Raw genomic sequence first — 18,717 nt, 5'->3', positions numbered from 1 at the left:
GCCCCCAGCGGTGGTCGTGTGTGTAGTCGGAGTTTCCTGTTGAGTTTTCCTGCAGACAAACGGGAACTCCCAGTGTGAGCTGTTCGCCTGCCTCAAACCGGACGGGCGAAGGCAGGAATTTATTGTGCTGCGTAAAGTTTTATTGTAAATAAAACACCGAGAATACACCTATATCACAACGGAGATAACTTCGTGGTGACTTCAGCAAATGGATATTTAATCTGCCTGAACGGATTAGTTAATCCCTGGAAAACTAAGGGTGGGTAGCGTTTGCTAGCATCACACACAGCCGAAAAGTTTTTGCAACGAGCTCCTGGGTTTGGGTGTTGCCTGCTGTGTTTATCGTTTCTCTTGCGCTTAAAATGTTATTATTTGTTCGTCTTTTGTTGAAACGGTCATGTAATTAAATGTTTGTTTTTCGTGGGTAAGAGCAACAGCGTACCCGTTTAGTTTTACACAGTAAGTGATTTTGGGCAAACTGGTGGTTAGCTGAAGTTAGGCCTCGGCGAGTAATCTGCAGTGGTTTATTTAAACCGGTAAAACCAACTAGTTAATGGAGCTGCTTATTAGGGGCAACTTTTCAGTTTGGCAGTAAAAAAAACAAAATAAATTGACACTACTCTTGAATTAAAGCTGTACTTGAATGAAAGGTTAAGTTGCCTTACGTCGTGCTGTGTGGTGTGTACTAATAGCAGGTGAGCGGAGGGATGTGCACGTATCTGGGCCTGTGCTGAAGACATCTACCCCAACATCTCTGCGTTTGATGAAACATTAGTGTAAATACACTGTTAATAAAGTGCTAAAGGATACAGACAAATGAAAGTAAACTCAAGTCGCGCAATCACAGTGGTTTGATCACCAGACACTTCCTGAATTGTCTTGTCGAAGAACGTAGGAGTTCATACAGGAATGGAAACTGGAAAGAGGGTCAGAAGTGTTTGGTAGTTTTGATTATTTGGGGTTTTTAAGTCTTATTCAGAATATGACTGCAAGCTCCAGGCTTTCGGGAAAGAGAGAATTGAGTGACACTGATGTTTGGTCAAACCTTAATTCAGATCACCCTCACATGGTGTGTTTTGTTCATGCTCCTCTTATGTGTGAATTAAAGACTAGTTCAGGATTGCCATAGCGGATGGTCTACAGATGTTTATAGTGAAGTGTGATGTTAGAAGACCCGATATGACAAATAACGTGTGTGTGCGTGACTCGGCGTGCTGACACCAAGTGTGTAGGTGGTATATGTGAAGGGGTCAGCATATTAAGGGAATGTTTACAGATAATGCATAACACATATATCAAATGCGTTTATATGTTTGTGAAAGTGAGGGGAGGTCTAAGCAGCACTGAGAGTTTCCATCAGAATGTTTTTTTTTTTGTGCAGGAGAGCTTTTTGATCCAATTTTGTTCCATTTGGCTGATTTATGTTCAGAAGCATCACTCTCCAAAAATTGCTAGCTGGTCACATCAGAGGTAGAGTTGGGTATCATTTGTTTTTTTTTTCTCCAGTACCCTTGCTAAAATGTTTTAAAATGGTGCCTGAATCTGGTCTGTGCGCGGTCTCTAGTTGCTCCAGCTTATCTCTCCTCTGGAACCTGATGAACGCTGCTGACAGCTAGTGCTCCTAACAAAAACTGGAAGTCAACAGCAACTCCAATAGCCCTCACAAAAACATAGCAGCCCTGTAAGATATTGTTCAGGCACTTATCTAATTCATTTTAAACATTTCAAAGTTTGTTTGGCCTTTTAACTGCACACATTTGTGTTTGAACCTGTTTGTGGTATGCCACACACAGATGGATTCGCACTGTGCACAACAACAACAACTGTACATCTGAAGCACTGAAGCGGGTAATGTGCGGCTGCAGGTTCAAAGCCCATGGAAAGGTTGCTAATTCTCTAAAACGCTCACACCAAACTTCCTCTCGGAGGCAAACCCAAGTTGAATGGTTATAGTGGTTGTCTGAATGCAGGTGCTTGTGGTTGAGAGAACCGTGGCAAAAAAAAAATGTGTTGTGGCATAAGGCTGAACTGAGAGTGGATATCTCTGTTCCCACGTCTGCTTAGATTAGAGTCCATCTTTAAGAACGCTGTGAGAAATGTCCAATTGGCTCCTCTGAGAGCTGCAGGAAATGCTGGCGGATCTTTGAGGAACCATAGAGGTGTTTGCAGCAAAGAGCTTCCCTTTCTCAATATGACAGCGGTCGGAGAGGGTCCTTCTGTTTTCATAAAGAAAAGCGGCTGTGGTGACTCATATTTTGCAAATGTCCTTTAGCACTGCTATCAGCAAAGGAAACGGGTAATGGGGAAGAGCTCTCCTCGGGTGGAAGTCATGGGTGGTAAGCCTGCAGAGATAATCAAGAAAGGCTACACTGCCCAGTTGTTTCTTGGTTCAACCCATTTCCTCTTTGAATGGCCCATGGGATTCCTGGCTGGGTTTGCCACTATTATTAACTCCAAATACAGAAGTGAGTGTTTCAGGGGCACACGCAAAAAATGAATAAATAAATAAATAAAAGAAATTGTAGAGCCATGAATACCAAGGCGTTGCTAGGTCTTCATGTGACCTTTTATGATGGCAGCTAATTGTAATGTGCAGGATTCTGCAGGAAACCTGTATTGCCTCAGATAAAATGCTGCTGTGGGGCAATGAGACCATTCTGCACGTCGTGAGGAAAGGTGCAGAAATGCGGTTCTCCCTTGAATAAATGGCTCTACCAGCTATTACTTGGTTTCTAGGTTTTGTGTAGTGTGATTGCTAAAATGCTTTGCTTAAGGTGGGCAGACCAGTCTGTAGGCTGCACTAAACACATCTGGACAGGAACCTGTCCTGTGGGTGGGCACTGACTGAACATGAGTGTCTCCTGTGGGTGGGGACCGAGTTGACTAACATTTGTTTGCAGCATCCTTTATATGGGTTTTACAATCTTGCTTGAAAATAATCCGGAAGATGGCAAATGATGACACTAGATTTAGAGACGTGCATTACAGCCATAGGGGATTTTGTGACTTTGACTCTTGTTGTATGTCAATATGAAGTCAGTTAAATGTAAACAGGTGATATAAAGATCATACATGAGAGGCATTCTTTCAGCAAATTAATATCACGTTTTCTTGAAGCACATAGCTTGGTGGTATTAAAAGGATCTGGTAATCACGGGCATAATAGTAATGTTATTACAGATTTTAATTGTAAAGGTGGTTGAGTTTGTAAAAATTGTGTTGCAAAGAACTGTTCAGTAGACATTTTAGGAACTCTGTTAAGTGAATGATGAATTAATGAATCATAGTCCTCTTTTTGAACTTCTGTGAAGGTCTCGATCAGTATTGTCATTCTGTTTGTTGTTCCTCATGTTATCGGGCTGCAGTTTCTGTGAAATGACTGTGATGCTGGTGCCTTCGTCGAAAGACAGTCGGACTGCTTTATATTGCTAGTGCTTACATTGATTCATTCTGCTCCGTGAGTGATGGAGAGTGTGCACTGCGAGTGTGCACTGGTATTCATTACTGCTCCAGTGTGGAGATCGAGCCCAGTGTGGTCGTCACTGTGGATGCAGCATGTGTCTCTGCTTCACGCTGCGTGTTGATGTGGTGCCTGTTGTGTGTCCCCGTCCCCCCTAACAGAATCATGGCTGCCACGGTGACTCTGGAGGACGCCCTGTCCAACGTGGACCTGCTGGAGGAGCTGCCCCTCCCGGACCAGCAGCCCTGCATCGAGCCCCTGCCCTCCTCCCTCATCTACCAGGTACCAGACCCCCCCACTCCTCCGGCCCGCTCAGGGCTACCGCGCTGGACACCAATTCATGACCCCATTCTAGCGATTTGGGCAAATTAGCGCTTGTATCATGTCCATATACACAGTGGGGTATTGTTGTTATTATTATTATTTTTTTGACATGCAAGTATCTAGACAGAAAAGCTCCCCTCTAGAGAGTAAAGAGTTTATCTTCGTTCTGTTGTCATCGGGTAATTAGACTCAGCGATGGCTAGAAAATGTCAGATGTGGTTTTTCTCAACTCTGACAGACCTGCTATGGTGTTTGTTCATATCGCCTTCTTTCATCTTCAGCCCAACTTCGACACCAACTTTGAAGATCGCAACGCTTTTGTGACGGGCATTGCGCGCTACATTGAGCAGGCCACGGTGCACTCCAGCATGGTGAGTCTGCCTGCCTCTCTCACTCCCCCCCCCGTCGCTGCCTGGGTGAGATCGGTCGTCCGCGTTGACACCCGCCCCCCCTCCACCCCACACGGCCGGGCCCATTCAGAGGAGCTCGTCGGAGGGTTGAGAGTAGGGCTGAACGATTTTGGAAAATAATCTAATTGCAATTTTTTATCTATAAATTGCGATTGCGATTTAAAATCGCGATTTTTTTCCCACTGGTTTTGACATTTTTTATACAGCTTAGATACAGGGTTGCCAACTTTTCAAGATCGCTTGGAGTGAGACTTGAACCTGGAGTGGGTGGCGAACGTAATTTGTTGTTATGGGGGGAGGGGTGTAAAATGGACAAAATTTAAGTATTATTATTATATCGCGATCGATCGCCTGTGGTTGGCGCCAGAGCGAACTAGTAACTTTTTAGTCCAAGACGCTCAATGCTGAGATTTGGCAACCCTGCAGGTATAGCAACTTGGCTAAAATATGTGCGTGAGGGCGTTTGGTAGCGCATATCCAGTGTGTTTAACAAAGCCATGAAGCCGGGCTTGTTCACTATATTAACGGGCATCATGTCTTTCACTATGAACTCCGTTACTGCCCGAGTTATTTCAGCGTGCCGCTTCGAATTACATCCATAAGGAGTTACACTTTCAAACGGTTCGGTCAGTGAACCCTGTCTGCTGGACCGCTGTCAAGCTATCCGTGCCTTTGCGATTCATCCGTGCTTTAAATCTTATTGCGCCTATTTGCGTGATTTTACGGTATTTCGTTGCTCACCGCATACTAAAGCTGTATAAGCGCAGAGAAACACTTTGGCGTATCTGAAGACGCAGCATTGGTCGTTGGCATTTTAGCCTTACAAATATCATACGAGGCTTTGTGGTGTTTTTTAAATGCTGAAGAAGGTTTGTAGTGTTTCCAAGCGTCGTAGCAACAGTAGCAAGACACGTTTTGCAGGGTACCTGACGTTGAGCAGCATCTTTTTAAAAGCCAAAGTAATTTCACACAACTTATGCCCCTCTTTGGTATTAGACTTTCAGTTGTGTCAGCTCATGTCGAGCCTGAAGCCATTGTGCAACAAGTTAAAGTGCGCTGTGTTAACTTCACTTCTCCACCTCCCTGCCTCCTGCTCGGGTTTTCTCCCTTCGTCCTCGGCTCGGCTCGCTCCCAAGTCACGTGACCAGTTTAAATCGCAGCATGCGCGGTTAGAGAATTGCGTTTTAAAATATCGCGAGATTATCGCAAATGCAATTAATCGTTCAGCCCTAGTTGAGAGGCACCGAGATCCCCTGACAGAGACCAGCAGTGTTCCCGGTGCTGATGCAGAAGACAGGCCAAGTTCCGGGCCCTCTGAACGGGGCTGTGATGAACGTGTGCTCTAGGGCTTTGGTGCAGCAGAGCAGGGCTTGTTTGTGGTCTGTTAGTGAGGTATAATTGCTGTCAGGGAGTGTTCATGGTTAGGTCAAGACGTGCTGTGGGGACCTAATGTAAATGAATAGACTGCCCCATCATGCACGTCAGCATAACCAAATGCAGCCTGTCATCACGAGCACCAGATTGTGGTGTGTGTGTGTGTGTGTCCCACTATTATTCCCACTTGTGGTAGTATGAACCTGTGCCATTGATGTAGAACATTGTCTCTGCTGAAAACGAACTAAGTAAACTAAAGATAGTTTGGATGATGCATGTGCATAAGTATGTGTTGGTTTATGAAACTACGGCATGATGATGATGATGATGATGATGTGTGTGTTCAGAACGAGATGCTGGAGGAGGGGCAGGAGTACGCAGTGATGTTGTACACATGGAGGAGCTGCTCCAGGGCCATCCCTCAGGTACGCCAGGTCCCTCTCGCACCTCCTCAAATCCGCACCGCTGTCCGCGGTTCGTCTAACCCGCTGCTCCCCTTCAGGTCAAGTGCAACGAGCAGCCCAACAGAGTGGAGATCTACGAGAAGACCGTGGAGGTGCTGGAGCCCGAGGTCACCAAGCTGATGAACTTCATGTACTTCCAGGTAACGTCTGCTGTGTGGCCCGGAGCAGGAGTTCAGAAGACTGTTAGGAGGTTGATGCTGAGATGTTTTGTGAGCATGTTTCCTGTGTGTGTCAGAGGACGGCGACCGATCGCTTTTGCGGCGAGGTGCGTCGCCTGTGTCACGCCGAGCGCAGGAAGGACTTTGTGTCGGAGGCCTACCTGCTCACACTGGGCAAGTTCATCAACATGTTCGCCGTGCTGGACGAGCTCAAGAACATGAAGTGCAGCGTGAAGAATGACCACTCGGCCTACAAACGGTACGTCTTCCTCACTCGGCCCACACACGGTGCCTCTTCATCACTCGGCCCACACACGGTACGTCTTCATCACTCGGCCCACACACGGTGCCTCTTCATCACTCGGCCCACACACGGTACGTCTTCCTCACTCGGCCCACACACGGTGCCTCTTCATCACTCGGCCCACACACGGTACGTCTTCATCACTCGGCCCACACACGGTGCCTCTTCATCACTCGGCCCACACACGGTACGTCTTCCTCACTCGGCCCACACACGGTGCCTCTTCATCACTCGGCCCACACACGGTACGTCTTCATCACTCGGCCCACACACGGTACGTCTTCATCACTCGGCCCACACACGGTGCCTCTTCATCACTCGGCCCACACACGGTGCCTCTTCCTCATTCGGCCCACACACGGTGCCTCTTCATCACTCGGCCCACACACGGTGCCTCTTCATCACTCGGCCCACACACGGTGCGTCTTCATCACTCGGCCCACACACGGTACGTCTTCATCACTCGGCCCACACACGGTACGTCTTCCTCACTCGGCCTTCACACCGTTTGCTCTTATTGATGCATTGATGCATCTTATTGATGCATTTGGCCCTCCCGTCTAGGAGATATTATTTTTCAATATTTAGTCGGAAGTCTTGGAATTTTTATTTTTATATAAGAATGTGTTTAAGTTATTAGCTATTCAAAATATGCCGAAGTGTACAATCAATTTTTTTAATTAAAGCTGATGGCACAGAATTCTGAATGTGTGTATGAAAAGTTGTTTGTGATTTTGTCTGAGGAGTTCTATACTCAGGATATTGTTTTAAATCAGCTGCTAGCATATAATTCTAGTGTGGAAACTGTGGTTTTGGTACCACATATTTGTTTGTTGTTTGCACATAATGTTGGTTAAAAGTTGGCATTTGCTGAAATCTGTTAATTAACTGCAAACATGCTGCTACATGTGCACTTTTTCAGCTTGTATTTCTTTGTTCAGTTCTGTGGAGTGTGGCCTTGTACTTGCCATATTGCTTTTGTTTGATTAAATAAAATAAAATGGGAGTTTTAAAATGGAAATAAAATTGAAGTGAATTCATCATGGATTGCTACTACCAAGATGCATCAATAATCATTTTATAATCGAATCGCAGACCTCTGAATCGTAATCAAATCGAATCGTAGAGTGCTTGGAGATTCCCACCCCTAGTGTGAAGGTGGTCGTCCGAAAGGTGAAACGCGTCAAACCACTACGGAGTTCTTTCAGTCCCACCAACTCTTTCTTCTCTCCACTCTTATTTTTGCATTCAATTACATTTGCCTGAAAATATGAAGATAAAATGACATGGGATAAAACTGGCTAACATCAGACGGGAAATTAAAATCCCAGCACTTACTAACCTAAAGTCCAGCTGCTTGGCTGACAGTGACTCGCTGGTGGCTGAAATGTGGGGGGGGGTGTGGACGTGGAGATCGTCAGTCTGTCACTCGTTTTCACACGGCTCTCATTCTCTCGTTCTCTCTCTGACAGAGCGGCCCAGTTCCTGAGGAAGATGTCTGAACCGTCCTCCATTCAGGAGTCTCAGAACCTGTCCATGTTCCTGGCCAACCACAATAAGATCACCCAGGTAGCTGAGCTCAGCTCGTCTGCGGTGTTGACGGGTCCGGGGTCAACGACCTCCACGGGCAGCTAAACACCTGTTTTGTGCTTCAGTCCCTGCAACAGCAGCTGGAGGTCATTCACGGATATGAGGAACTGCTGGCTGACATCGTTAACCTGTGTGTGGACTACTACGAAAACAAGATGTACCTCACCCCCAGCGAGAAGCACATGCTCCTCAAAGTGAGATGCACACACGTGAACGTCCAGAGCCCTTCATCCGTCTGGACGCGGAGCAGGGATGAGAGGGTTAACCCTGGGGCAGTGCTCGGGGGTTCTGGAGCTGAATGACCGTATGACTGACGGACTGTGTCTGTGTTTTCCAGGTGATGGGCTTTGGCCTGTATCTGATGGATGGTACCAACAGCAACATCTACAAACTGGACGCCAAGAAGAGAATCAACCTGTCAAAGATTGATAAGTTTTTCAAGGTGTGTAGGATGCAGACATGGAGTTCAGCTTAAGTTTAATTCAGCCTGTTCTGCTCAAACGAATGTCCTAAGTACCTGTCCTAAAAACCATTATAAAACGGAAAGCAAAGGTTCTTAGAGGGAAATGTATATGATTATTTACCATACATACTTGTAAGTATGTTGCACCAGTTGTGATCTGATCAGATTTTGAACATTAAAGTGTCATTCTCCCCCTGTGCAGCAATTACAGGTGGTCCCACTGTTTGGAGACATGCAGATCGAGCTGTCGCGCTACATCAAAACCAGTGCTCACTTTGAAGAAAACAAGTCCAGGTGAGACTACGCACTCAAACCTTAACGCCCTCCATTTCACAGGCTAAACGGCTGTGAGCAAGCTAGGGTTAGGGGTTAGGGGTTAGGGGTTAGGGTTAGTCCTCACCCCCTCACTCCTGTCCTCAGGTGGTCCTGCACCAACGCTGGCAGCAGTCCTCAGTACAACATCTGCGAACAGATGATCCCCATCCGGGACGATCACATGCGCTTCATCTCCGAGCTGGCCCGATACAGCAACAGCGAGGTGGGTCCCAGTCCGCTCCACCCGTCTGGAGCCAGACGCTAACGAGGCTGAAGGTGTGTGTGTAGCAGGGAGACTCGTGGCAGCGTGTCAGACGGGCTCGGGTGGAGTTCAGACCTCAGTCTGAGTAGCAGTGCACACCTCCGTAGCTCCATGGCATGTTTGCAGTGGGTGTGTCCATAGCGGTATTTCCTGTTCAGTCTCAGCTAGCACAGAATGAAATGGTTAAGTGCCAACTCCCTTGTTATAATATTTCTTGTATTTTATCTTGACTATAATTTCTTATTAACTATACAATATATTGTAATTAGCTGTGAGTGATGGCAACAGCAATTATTTTTAAAAAATGAACATTTGTTGTCTAATGGAATTTTAATGAAGTCCCTGCTTATCAGATGTCCTTTAAGGATGCTTGGAGGATGAGTTCATTTGAACATTGGTGAATTTGAGCAAACATCTCCATGTGGAATTAAATGCACAAAAATGTAATTAGATTCAAATGTAAATATGATGTAGGAGTGGTAGAAATATAGGTGTGCATCTGTGCAGTCATGCGTGGATCTTTGCATGTGTGTGTGTGTGTGTGTGTGTGTGTGTTGGGAGGGGATTTGTGGCAGGAAGAGAATGCAAATGAGGCACTGTCTTGGTATGAGAGGAGTTGGACCTGCTGACAGCTTGTAGCTTTGCCCCAGGCACCAGAGATCAGGCAGAATCTTGTACTGGTGTCCTGACTGTCCGTGTGTGGGGCGGGGCTGCTGTCAGACGGTGCCCTGACTGTCCGTGTGTGGGGCGGGGCTGCTGTCAGACGGTGCCCTGACTGTCCGTGTGTGGGGCGGGGCTGCTGTCAGACGGTGCCCTGACTGTCCGTGTGTGGGGCGGGGCTGCTGTCAGACGGTGCCCTGACCCTGGCTGGGGTGCGACTGCTCCTGCTGAACCACACTGCCTTCACTGCACTCGCCTCACTGCCTGGTTTTGGTATAGTGGTTTAGTTTTATGGTTTGGTTCATCGTTTGACACTGTGTGCCTCCCTTTCCCTCCGTTTCCTCTGTGTGTGTGTGTGTGTGTGTGTGTGTGTGTGTGTGTGTGTGTGTGTGTGTGCATGTGCGTGTGCGTGCATGTGTACAGGTGGTGACAGGCTCCGGGCGGCAGGAGGCCCAGAAGACGGACTCTGAGTACAGGAAGCTGTGTGAATTGTCCCTGCAGGGCCTGCAGCTGCTCTCACAGTGGAGCGCCCAAGTCATGGAGGTGGTGAGTGTCCAGCAGCGCTTCGACGTCCAGGCTGCTTCTCAGTCCCCTCTACACCCCACAACCCCTCCTCCCTGCCCCCACAACCCCTCCTACCTGCCCCCACAACCCCTCCTACCTGCCCCCACAACGCCTCTACCTGCCCCCACAACGCCTCCTACCTGTCCCTGCCCCTACAACCCCTCCTACCTGCCCCCACAACCCCTCCTACCTGCCCCCACAACCCCTCTACCTGCACCCACAACGCCTCCTACCTGTCCCTGCCCCCACAACCTCTCCTACCTGCCCCCACAACCTCTCCTACCTGTCCCCACAACCCCTCCTACCTGCCCCCACAACCCCTCCTACCTGCCCCCACAACCCCTCCCTCTACCTGCCCCCACAACCCCTCCTACCTGCCCCCCCAACCCCTCCTCCCAACAATGATGATTGCTTCATTCAGACAGCATCAGTACTCCTTGTCTTTCATACCTGTTCCCTAAAAAAGCCTTTCTTATTGTCTGGGGTTGCCATGGATACAGAGGGGAAAGGACCAGGATACTCAGTTAAATGGAGAGATATTCAGTAGTCATCTCAGTAATTGGTTCACTTTAATGAGAATCAGCTGTGGGCAGGAATTGAAGGCTGTGGGTGTTCGTGACGACTTCAGCTGGCAGTGTGGAAGTCATTACACACCAACTCCGCTGGTGGCCAACCTGGGCGGAAGTGAAATCAACGAAAAAGCCAAAATGCACGTTAGCTTTTGTACTAGATATTGCTCGGGTATTTACATGTGCTTTTGGAGAACTGTATAGAAACCTTGTTCTACATAGTCTCCCCTATACTGGAAGGTCTGTGTATGAAAAGGCTGTAATTCATGATTTTAACCCCTTCGGTTACAGCTGGCCTCCATATCTAATCTCGTCTTTGTTGATCCAGTGTGCAGGAGCAAAACCACAAAACTGCTGTCACTCTTGTCCTACAGGCCACAATGTTCTCCCATCACATCAATGTTCTCACAGCACAGTTCCCCACTCCAGATGTGTGTGTGTGTGTGTGTGTGTGTGTGTGTCCCAGATGTGTTCATATTACTGTGTTGCCTTTGCAGTACTCATGGAAGCTGGTCCATCCAACAGACAAATACTCCAATAAAGAATGTCCGGACAACGCTGAGGAATATGAGCGTGCCACAAGATACAACTACACTAGCGAGGAGAAGTTTGCGCTGGTGGAGGTCAGTGTCGGGGCTCGTGTCCTCCACCCTCTTCACCCTGTTGAAGACCAACGCCAGGCTGGCAGCTGGTGCGATTGGCTCAGGCGTGCTGCTGTCTGCCCGTCTGACCCGGGCCTGCTGCTGTGTTTGGTTCCAGGTCATCGCCATGATCAAGGGCCTGCAGGTTCTGATGGGCCGCATGGAGAGCGTGTTCAACCACGCCATCCGCCACACCATCTACTCCGCCCTGCAGGACTTCGCCCAGGTCACCCTGCGCGACCCGCTGAGGCAGGCCATCAAGAAGAAGAAGAATGTCATTCAGAGGTACCACAAAACATTGCTGTGTGTGTGTGTGTGTGTGTGTGTGTGTGTGTGTGTGTGTCCTCAATGTTCATAATGCTGTTCGAGTGGTTGCTGTTAGATCCGAGAGGTTCTAGAGTTCATTAAGGTTCCTCATAATCTGCATGATTCAGACTGACGTCTTTGTCAGAACTGAAACTGAATAAGAGATGTGGTAAGATTAAGCATGTGGAAAGAAGATGGGTGTGCTGTCGTGTGTCTAGTTAATTCACCTGACCCAGAGAAGCACCAGGAGGTTTCTCCTCAAGGCTGTGTGGTTGTGGTTGCAGTGTTCTCCAGGCCATCCGCAAGACCATCTGTGACTGGGAGACGGGACGGGAGCCTCACAACGACCCGGCCCTGCGGGGCGAGAAGGATCCTAAAGGAGGCTTTGACATCAAAGTGCCTCGTCGTGCTGTGGGTCCCTCCAGCACCCAGGTGCGTGTTGGCCCCCTACTGACCCGTCCTACTGTGGGCTGTAGTTTAGTCCACATGTGTAGCAGTGGACTAGCGCAGTCACAGACACCGTCCTAAATGCTGAATGTTGGCACCGTCACTGAGATTGAGTTGTAATCTGAGCCCTTACTGAGCTGGGCGGTGTCTCAATATGTGTGCTGTGATGCTATTAAGCAGGAAATTCATGTATGAACTGCGTTGTCAGACAATCCTAAAGAGGAATGAATCCATCCAGGACGTACGTGTGTGTGTAGGGGAGGGGGGGCAGGTAGACTTAGTTATGAGTAAATGCAGCATTTTCTGTCCCCCATATACCACCTGTTCTCTGTGCTAAGAGGCTTAATGCACAGGACATTAGAGGTCGTCATTAGTCTGTATTACAGTTTCAGATATTGACTGAAAGGCAGTTTATGCTCTTATTGAACTATCCTGCAGGAGAGATTTCAAAACAGCAATGGCAACTTATCTGATACACACACACACACACACACACACACACACAGCTATGAGTCTGCCAGAAGGGATACGATCTTTGGTATAGAGGAAGAGATGAGACAAGGATTTATATTTATTTATTTCTTTAAAATCTTGCTACTCTATCTCCCTGGGGACTTTGTCCCTGCCTGTTCTTGGTCTGCATGCTTTATAGGGATGAGGGTGTCCTTGTCTCTCAGGCTGCAGGGAGCCTCCCCACTGTGAGGATATTATCCAGAGTGAATGATGGCCTGTTGATGGCGATTGACTTTCCCAGTTCAGCATCTCCTTGGTACCTCTCGTGCAGCTGTACATGGTGAGGACCATGCTGGAGTCCCTGGTGGCGGATAAGAGCGGCAGTAAGAAGACCCTCCGTAGCAGCTTGGAGGGCCCCACCATCCTGGACATCGAGAAGTTCCACCGCGAGTCGTTCTTTTACATCCACCTACTCAATTTCAGTGGTAAGCGCTGCTCAGGACGGCACCGAGCCGGTCGGCGGGCCCGGGGCGAGGAGGGAGCCGTGGCCTGATGGGTGGGTGTCCCGTTTCAGAAACCCTGCAGCAGTGCTGTGACCTGTCCCAGCTGTGGTTCAGGGAGTTCTTCCTGGAGCTCACCATGGGCCGCCGTATCCAGTTCCCCATTGAGATGTCCATGCCGTGGATCCTCACCGACCACATTCTGGAGACCAAAGAGGCCTCCATGATGGAGTAAGCACACCATACCTCTGCACTGCTTGGAAAGGCTAGATAGCAGGCTAAGAACACTTGTGCTTGATTAATCCGAGCAGACGCAAGTCATCACTTATGATTTTGCGTGATCATTTGAGAGATTGCTTGTTTCTCCAATCCTCAGGTATGTGTTGTATCCTTTGGACTTGTACAATGACAGTGCACACTACGCCCTCACCAAGTTCAAGAAGCAGTTCCTCTATGACGAGATTGAGGCGGAGGTAAAGTTCTCACCCTTCACCTCCTACACTCCCACAAATGCCCCGGAAGAGCTTCTCAGCGTTTCCCAAAGTTCAGGCATCGTAACAGATGTCTGAGCACTGCGGTTGACCTGCAGTGGCAGAGCGATGCTGGCACAGAGAAGCTGTTGCCCTCTGTGTCTGCTGCAGACCTCATTCTCTCTCTCCTCTTCTGATCACTGAAGTCTCCGGGTGTGGGTGATGGGTGATGAAGAACTCGGTTCTCTGTAGTGCTGGAAGGTCAAGCTGCTTCATGTCTCTCTCCTCCATCACCTCTTCACATCGTGGCCTTTCTCTGTTCTCTACGTTTAGGTGAACCTGTGCTTTGACCAGTTTGTCTACAAACTCGCTGACCAAATCTTTGCCTATTACAAGGTTCTGGCAGGAAGGTTAGTGGGGAAAAATATCACCGGCAGCCAAGATGAAGAGTCGTGTTTTACAGTGTCCTGCACAGTTGTTGTCCTGTACAGACTTGACCTGTATTCCCTCTCCACAGTCTGCTCCTGGATAAAAGACTGCGGGCCGAATGCAAGAACCAGAGTGCCAACATTCCTTGGCCTTCGTCCAACCGCTACGAGACCCTGCTCAAGCAGAGACACGTCCAGGTGAGGCGGTCCTGTGTAGTTAAAGCACTACACCACCGAATGATTGTACCTTTGATGGCTCTTTCTTCAGTGGGTGGGTGGCTGTCTGCTGGTGCAGATGGTGTATGAGCGTACTAATGTCCTGCATATATTTACATGTCTGAGTCTCTCTTGCAGCTCTTGGGTCGGTCCATCGACCTGAACCGCCTCATTACCCAGCGGGTGTCGGCCGCCCTCTACAAGTCGCTTGAGTTGGCCATTAACCGCTTCGAGAGTGAGGACCTCACCTCCATTGTGGTGTGTTCCTTTTTCAAGGTTTTAAAATCTCACAAAGGTCTCTCATCACAGTACCAACCTGTTAGATACTTGATTGTGTAGATGATGCAGTGATAACATGACAGACTGTCCTCACTCGAGATCTGCTTTGTACCCGAGAGCCGGAATGGACCGCCTCCATGATTAGAAAAGGATTTGATAGGATTTGAGTGATGAAGGAAAATGTATTCTTGAGAGAAATGTTACAAATGCTTTTTGGAAGTTTTTTAGGTTGACAATTTCTAGATTTTTATGCATGTTTATGTGCAGAAACTGAGGATCATAAGTGGGTGATTTAGTTTTATGGATGTAGTCATTGCCAACATGACTGTTTTGTGCACGTTTAATCGTGTCTCTCGCTCTTCTGCTCCTGTCAGGAGTTGGAAGGCTTGCTGGAGATCAATCGGATGACCCACAAGCTCCTTGGCAAGTTCCTGACCCTGGACAGCATGGATGCCATGTTCCGGGAGGCCAACCACAACGTATCTGCTCCATACGGCCGGATCACGCTGCACGTCTTTTGGGAACTCAACTATGACTTCCTGCCCAACTACTGCTACAATGGCTCGACCAACAGGTAACAGCGCTGGGAACACCCTAAAGATCAAAGAGCTTCATCTCCTTTGTGCACTGTGTTTTCATTTAAAAGTCTTGGGAGATGAAGTTCTCTCTGTGTATGGCAGCAATATAGTACGCTCTCTAGTGCTGCTCTGTAATTTTCTAATCTTCATATGTGCTCACATCTGCCTCGTCCTCTAGTTCAACAGTGTTTATATTGTCATGACAACTACTGTAATCAAGACACATGCATGTCCTGAAAAGTCAGTGTAAATGCACATCAAAATCAACTGGGATAAGAATTTTATGACAGTGATGTTACTTAAAAGAACTGAGAAGTGTGAGAAGCTGACGTACCTCCTGTTAAAGTCATGGGAGGAGGGGCTTCTGTGTGTTCACCTGTGTGATCTCCTGCGTGATCTCCTGAGTGTTCTCCTGCATGCTCTTTGGGCCTGCTGGTCCACTGGGGATCGTTAGCATCTTCTCCGCTACCCTTAAGTAGACGAGTCCTTCGTGTTTGTGTCTTCTCCGCTACCCTTAAGTAGATGAGTCCTTCGTGTTTGTCTTCTCCGCTACCCTTAAGTAGACGAGTCCTCCGTGTTTGTGTCTTCTCCGCTACCCTTAAGTAGATGAGTCCTTCGTGTTTGTCTTCTCCGCTACCCTTAAGTAGACGAGTCCTCCGTGTTTGTGTCTGCCCTCTCCTAAGCCATCGCCTTTTCATTCCTCACTTTTATTGTTCTGACACAAACCCTCAGGTCCCTGGGAATGAGCACAGTAGGCAGCTCGTCTCCCGTGGAGGGAGAGAAAATGCGAAGAGACTGGGGATGGAAATAATTGAAGTAATTATTGATGTCGGTTAGAGGATGGACAGATTGTATGATAGAGTCCAGACATGTATTTCATGAAAGGTACGAGTAAAGAGAGACTGACCGTATGATGCAATGGGCAGACAGAAGGGATTGTTCAGAATGGTACTGAGCTGTTGTCGATGTGAGTAAGACTACCTCTGACCAAATGTTGTCAGGCCAGGATAAAAGAGTCATGCGCACTGATGCAAGAATGCTTCACACTAGAGCCAAAGCTCCCTGTATTTCTTCTGTTTTGTGGCTGAGTGATTTCAATTGCCGTCTGACCTTACTGAAGAACACAGCGTTTATTTTTAGCCCAGGTTGTGATGGAGTAGGTCCAGGCTAAGAACTAAAAGAAATATTCTGAGTGCTCTTAAGATGGTGGACACGTAACGAGTAAAGGGAAGAGTTGTTTTCGTTTTCCCACACCTGTTTTCTTGCCTTCTCTGGTCTTGAGGGGTACCTACCATAGTTGTTTTGTTCAGATCTCCAGAAACTAACTGTCATTCCCTCATTGTTCCTTGCCTGTCCCCATCACCCCCCCAACCCCCCACAGGTTTGTTCGTACCGTGCTGCCTTTCTCACAAGAGTTCCAGCGAGACAAGCCACCCAACGCCCAGCCGCAGTACCTCTATGGCTCTAAGGTGAGAGGGCTTCCCTCCACATACACATGCTTACAATGTAGTGCCTTTAATATCTTAAGACCTCTTACCAACATCATATTGGTGACCTTCCTTACAGTAGTATAACAGTAGTATAACAGTAGCTCCCACTCAAGGTGGTAAATGCCTTTTTTTCCCCTCAGTGTCACGAAATGCTTTAAAGTTATAACACGGAGGAGATGCATGTAATTCAAGTACAACTACATGTTGAGCTACATGTGTTTACTGCTCTTGTTTACTACTCTAGTCTTGAACTACGTGTATTTACTACACGTCAGCTGCTCCTTGTTTTTTTCTGAAGAATAACTAGTCATTCAAGTCTTGGTAGTGTTTCATGAAAGGGTTTACTCTTGGAGTTGAGTGTAGGTAGCCTCCAGAAATCCCAGCATTTTGCAGAAAGGTCATTGCTCCTTTTAGTGCTGCACTCATGCTTAATGGATTATATTGGGATCACTAACTGGAACATGTAATTGGGAAAATGGATTTCTAAGATCATTCCAGGCTTGTTTCAGTCTTGTTTCTTAGAAGATGATTTTAATGGCATTTTTGCATATTGAACATAAATCCTCAATGCAGTTGTCAAAGTAAATTATAAACGGAAGAAAAAGTGCGATGTACAAATAATGTCCAAACACACGTTTCAGACATTTCAACGTTTCAGTGTCCTAATGTTGAATGGATATTTGCTGCAGTGTCGTTCAGGTGACCATGGTTACAGAATCATCTCCCCCCTTTTTTTTTTGGCTATAACAATTTTTCCCTGAAGCACGCCAGTGAGCTTAAGATGGCTAAAATGATGACACTTTAGTAGCCCTGGTGAAAACGATGATTATCTTCATGGAGTCTGATGTTTGGAGCACACTGATGATTTCACTCAGGGCCACCATTTAGTTTTTCGTAGGTGTCATTAGCTTGTGGCTTTGCCCGTTGACCTGCCCTGTTTCACGCCTGGCGTGAAGAGGGTTGGTGATCCCTGTAGCCTGCTGGGAGTCCTCCTCACTGTGCTCTGTAGTGCACAGACACACTCTCCCCTTTCCCATGCGCTCACGTTTGGGCTCCAGGGCTCGGTTGAGGGTGGCAGAACCAGGCTGTGGTGCCCCCTCTGAATGCCTCGTTGGGTATATAGAGAGGAGACAGCTCCAGAGCAGGACCACTGCGATCACGACCATCAGAATGGTGCTGGCCAGCCACACTCCCATAGCTAGCTCACCGTGCTCCCCGTCCAACCGAGCGTCCTCACCCAGGGTGGTGAAGAGGTGACACTGGTCCCTGCTGGGGTTGGCCGCCCGGCACGTCACGCAGAGGACGTAGGAGGTCTGCGGGCTGAGGTCGCTCAGGCGGGTGGTGGTCTGGCTCACGGGGATCCTGTCTTCTCGCATGAAGCTCTTGCGGGCGTGGCCCATCAGAAGGCTGTTCCAGTCGGGATGGTACATCACGCTGTAGAAGGTGTCCACGCAGCCCGGCATGGAGAGCCAGCCCACAGTGGCGGAGGTGGCTGTGATGTTGTGCACGTTAATGGCCATGATGTTTTCAGAGGCTTCTCAGCATTCAGTGGTTCTGCCTCATGGACTTGAAGGTTGCACGATGACTTGTGTAATGTTACATGTAATGCTGCTGAAAGAACAAATAAGGACATTCTGCGTTCAGAGATCTGAATCATCAATGTGCAGAGTTTCCATATGTCAAATTTAGCTGAATATGTTCAGGTGTTCCTACGACTTGGAAACTAAATTTCACCAGCACTGTGTATTTCTGAGTGAAATTCGACTATGACATTGACACTGTACAAGTCAGGGGATCACAGGAATTACTGTCTAGCCGTGACCCATGGTGATTGTGATGGTCAGTACTGTGCCTCGTGAGTACCCCAGCCTCATTTGTATAAAGCCCAGGTGATTAAATACACAGTTTTGAAGTTACGTTAAACATGTCTTTAGTCTGAGCACAAGCATGCATTTACGTTTGGATTTCTGAAGTTATGAAAAAATCTCCAAT

The 18,717-nt window shown here is 47.9% G+C and overlaps 2 protein-coding genes across 3 annotated transcripts in view; one reads left to right on the top strand and one right to left on the bottom strand.

Moving 5' to 3' along the window:
- Positions 1-46: 46 nt before the first annotated feature.
- The window catches only part of cyfip1 (cytoplasmic FMR1 interacting protein 1), a 26,709-nt gene continuing 8,038 nt past the window's right edge, over positions 47-18,717 (top strand). For both annotated transcript variants that reach the window (XR_013132805.1, XM_077014719.1), the window contains exons 1-23: positions 47-259; positions 3,622-3,742; positions 4,066-4,155; positions 5,916-5,993; positions 6,071-6,172; positions 6,268-6,449; positions 7,967-8,063; positions 8,150-8,278; positions 8,422-8,526; positions 8,750-8,841; positions 8,968-9,085; positions 10,208-10,330; positions 11,415-11,540; positions 11,677-11,843; positions 12,149-12,296; positions 13,096-13,249; positions 13,339-13,495; positions 13,641-13,737; positions 14,068-14,144; positions 14,252-14,360; positions 14,517-14,636; positions 15,032-15,231; positions 16,617-16,704. Coding sequence is in view for 1 of the 2 variants with exons in the window: in XM_077014719.1 (XP_076870834.1) it covers positions 3,626-3,742; positions 4,066-4,155; positions 5,916-5,993; positions 6,071-6,172; positions 6,268-6,449; positions 7,967-8,063; positions 8,150-8,278; positions 8,422-8,526; positions 8,750-8,841; positions 8,968-9,085; positions 10,208-10,330; positions 11,415-11,540; positions 11,677-11,843; positions 12,149-12,296; positions 13,096-13,249; positions 13,339-13,495; positions 13,641-13,737; positions 14,068-14,144; positions 14,252-14,360; positions 14,517-14,636; positions 15,032-15,231; positions 16,617-16,704 (2,676 nt within the window). In the remaining variant the exon portion in view is untranslated. The remainder of the gene's footprint in view (positions 260-3,621; positions 3,743-4,065; positions 4,156-5,915; positions 5,994-6,070; positions 6,173-6,267; positions 6,450-7,966; positions 8,064-8,149; positions 8,279-8,421; positions 8,527-8,749; positions 8,842-8,967; positions 9,086-10,207; positions 10,331-11,414; positions 11,541-11,676; positions 11,844-12,148; positions 12,297-13,095; positions 13,250-13,338; positions 13,496-13,640; positions 13,738-14,067; positions 14,145-14,251; positions 14,361-14,516; positions 14,637-15,031; positions 15,232-16,616; positions 16,705-18,717) is intronic.
- fndc9 (fibronectin type III domain containing 9) lies at positions 17,252-18,331 on the bottom strand. Its single transcript, XM_077014728.1, has one exon. It carries the CDS (start codon positions 18,243-18,245, stop codon positions 17,610-17,612), a length of 636 nt encoding a protein of 211 aa, XP_076870843.1. The 5' UTR covers positions 18,246-18,331; the 3' UTR covers positions 17,252-17,609.

The sequence above is a fragment of the Brachyhypopomus gauderio genome, chromosome 8 (genome assembly GCF_052324685.1).
Source record: "Brachyhypopomus gauderio isolate BG-103 chromosome 8, BGAUD_0.2, whole genome shotgun sequence".
Classification (NCBI taxonomy): Eukaryota; Metazoa; Chordata; class Actinopteri; order Gymnotiformes; family Hypopomidae; genus Brachyhypopomus; species Brachyhypopomus gauderio.
The sequence above is the reverse complement of the archived record's forward strand: the minus strand, read 5'-3'. Positions and strand labels throughout refer to the sequence as shown.